Raw genomic sequence first — 2,112 nt, 5'->3', positions numbered from 1 at the left:
GTATTAACGTAGGCACAACCTCCTAAGAGTCCTTCAAAGAATACAACGGTCAGCATGATCCAGATATTTGAAAAAAACGTGAAGTACACCTCACATAGCAGGATGACTAAGTTCATAAACTGAAAACCATAACATGAAAAAGAAGTCCAATCTGTAATCTTATTTAAAAATTGTGATTCTGATGTGAACATAAAGGTGCAAGTTTTGCCTCAGATTCCTTAATGTTAATGGTAATAAACAGATCACTCTTAAGACAGATCTCTTAAGAATGACAGAATTATTTAAAATATTTTAGTTTACACATATCAACAGATTATATAATTAGACACAACTAACAAGCCACAGTACTACAAGATGGCGTATCTGAGCAACCACTAAAAACACCCTTAAAATTTATATTTGAACTTAACTATAAGCATGTTATCCCAGAAACTGAATATCTGTCCACAATCTGTTCCTTTTTTACAAGCCTTAAGGCATTGTCAATTTCAGCTATAGTATTGAGAATGGCAAACATTTTGACATTTAACACCTAATGATAAGAATGACCAACTTTTTTAGTAAATATGAAAGTTATCAAGTATTGCAACTATAAAAGTATATGTAATGAGCATACAAAAGATGATACTTATGATACTTTAACTAACCTCAATCCATGCACTCAAGTTCTACAATTTTACCAAAAAAATGTAACAGTCCTAGATCCAGGGGTCACTTAATCAGCAGAACTGATTAAGTGTCTGAACATTATATTACATGAACAGGGTGGCACCTAAGGTTTAAGTTTTGTATATTCTTAAGGTTCACCATTGGTAGAATATGAGATCAGAGGTCAATAGTGTTTGACAAGTAAAGTTGATGGACAATAATCAGAATTACATCAGGCTACCTAGTCAATTATTTCTTAAAGGCTTTCAAAACAATGACTAAAAAACATTAAAACAAAGGTTGAAAGATATAAAAGTACAGTTTATTTTCCATTGAAGGTTGTTGTTGTTTGGTGTTTTATGGCGCAAAGCAACAAGGCTATCTGCCCCAAACAACCAGTAAAAATGGTGAAAGTAAGTTAAAAATACAGTGAGTTAAAACCAATATATGTCAGTAAAAGATTTATATACAATTAAAAATCTAATCGGACAGTGTCACCATTACCAATGACACTGTCCAACGTCAGAGGTAAACTCTTAGAAAATATGTGTTTAAAATTATGCCGCCGCTCATGATTGTAACGACGGCATGACAGTACAATGTAGGCTATTGTGACTTGAGTGTCACAATGACTACACATTGGTGGGTCAATACCTGATAAAAGAAAATGATGGGTTAAAAAACTGTGACCAATGCTTAGCCTTGCCAGGACTACTTCCTCCTTCCGATCCTTACAGAAGCAAGACTGCCAAAGACCAACAGTAGGCTTGATCTGGAAAAGCTTGTTATGACATTGCTCACCCCAAGTCGACTGCCAACTGGCGTGAAGCCATGCCTTAAAGACAGGACAGCAGTCCATGTATGTGACAGGCATGGCACCAGAGCAGACGGATTTAGCTGCGGTGTCAGCAAGCTCGTTCCCGTGAATACCGACGTGGCCAGGGGTCCAGAAAAACTGGATGGAAACAGAAGATAGAGAAAAGTGGGCCAACCGGTGTTGAATGTCGATGAGGACAGGGTGAGAGCTAACTTTAAGTGATTCCAGGGCCAGTAGAGAGCTAAGAGAATCAGTGTAAATAGTACAATTACTGTACTGCATAGCTTCTACATGATCCAAGGGCAAGAGAAATAGCATACAACTCGGCAGTGAACACAGAAACTGTAGAGGGGATCCTGCAAGCAACTACTGAGTCACCCAATTTCGAACCATCCATGTAAATAGGAAGAGAAGAATGGCTCGAAAAATGCTCAGCAAAAAGAAGATGGTACTTCCAATCGGGAGTATCTGCCTTCCTCAGATGACTCAGAGAAAGGTCACAAGAATGGATGGTAATAAGCCAAGGTGGAATGGGCTGATCATTTGAGGCAGCAATGTCATCCAATGTCAGACCCAATTCAGCCAGTTGCACCTGGATACGAAGCCCAAAGGAAGGAATAGCAGACCATCTGTTCTGAAAGAGCATG

General features: G+C 38.2%; 1 protein-coding gene across 1 annotated transcript in view; it reads right to left on the bottom strand.

The window, feature by feature from the left end:
- LOC106471569 (battenin-like) overlaps window positions 1–2,112 on the bottom strand; it is a 14,546-nt gene that overhangs the window by 1,427 nt on the left and 11,007 nt on the right. Inside the window, exons 6-7 of the mRNA XM_022400180.1 lie at window positions 2,039–2,099; window positions 1–208 (exon numbers count right to left, since the gene is read on the bottom strand). The exon at window positions 1–208 is cut by the window's left edge and continues 8 nt beyond it. Of these exons, the coding sequence (XP_022255888.1) occupies window positions 1–208; window positions 2,039–2,099 (269 nt within the window). The remainder of the gene's footprint in view (window positions 209–2,038; window positions 2,100–2,112) is intronic.

Source organism: Limulus polyphemus, unplaced genomic scaffold (assembly GCF_000517525.1).
Source record: "Limulus polyphemus unplaced genomic scaffold, Limulus_polyphemus-2.1.2 Scaffold4704, whole genome shotgun sequence".
NCBI classification, from domain to species: domain Eukaryota; kingdom Metazoa; phylum Arthropoda; class Merostomata; order Xiphosura; family Limulidae; genus Limulus; species Limulus polyphemus.
This window is presented reverse-complemented; position numbering and strand designations above follow the sequence as displayed.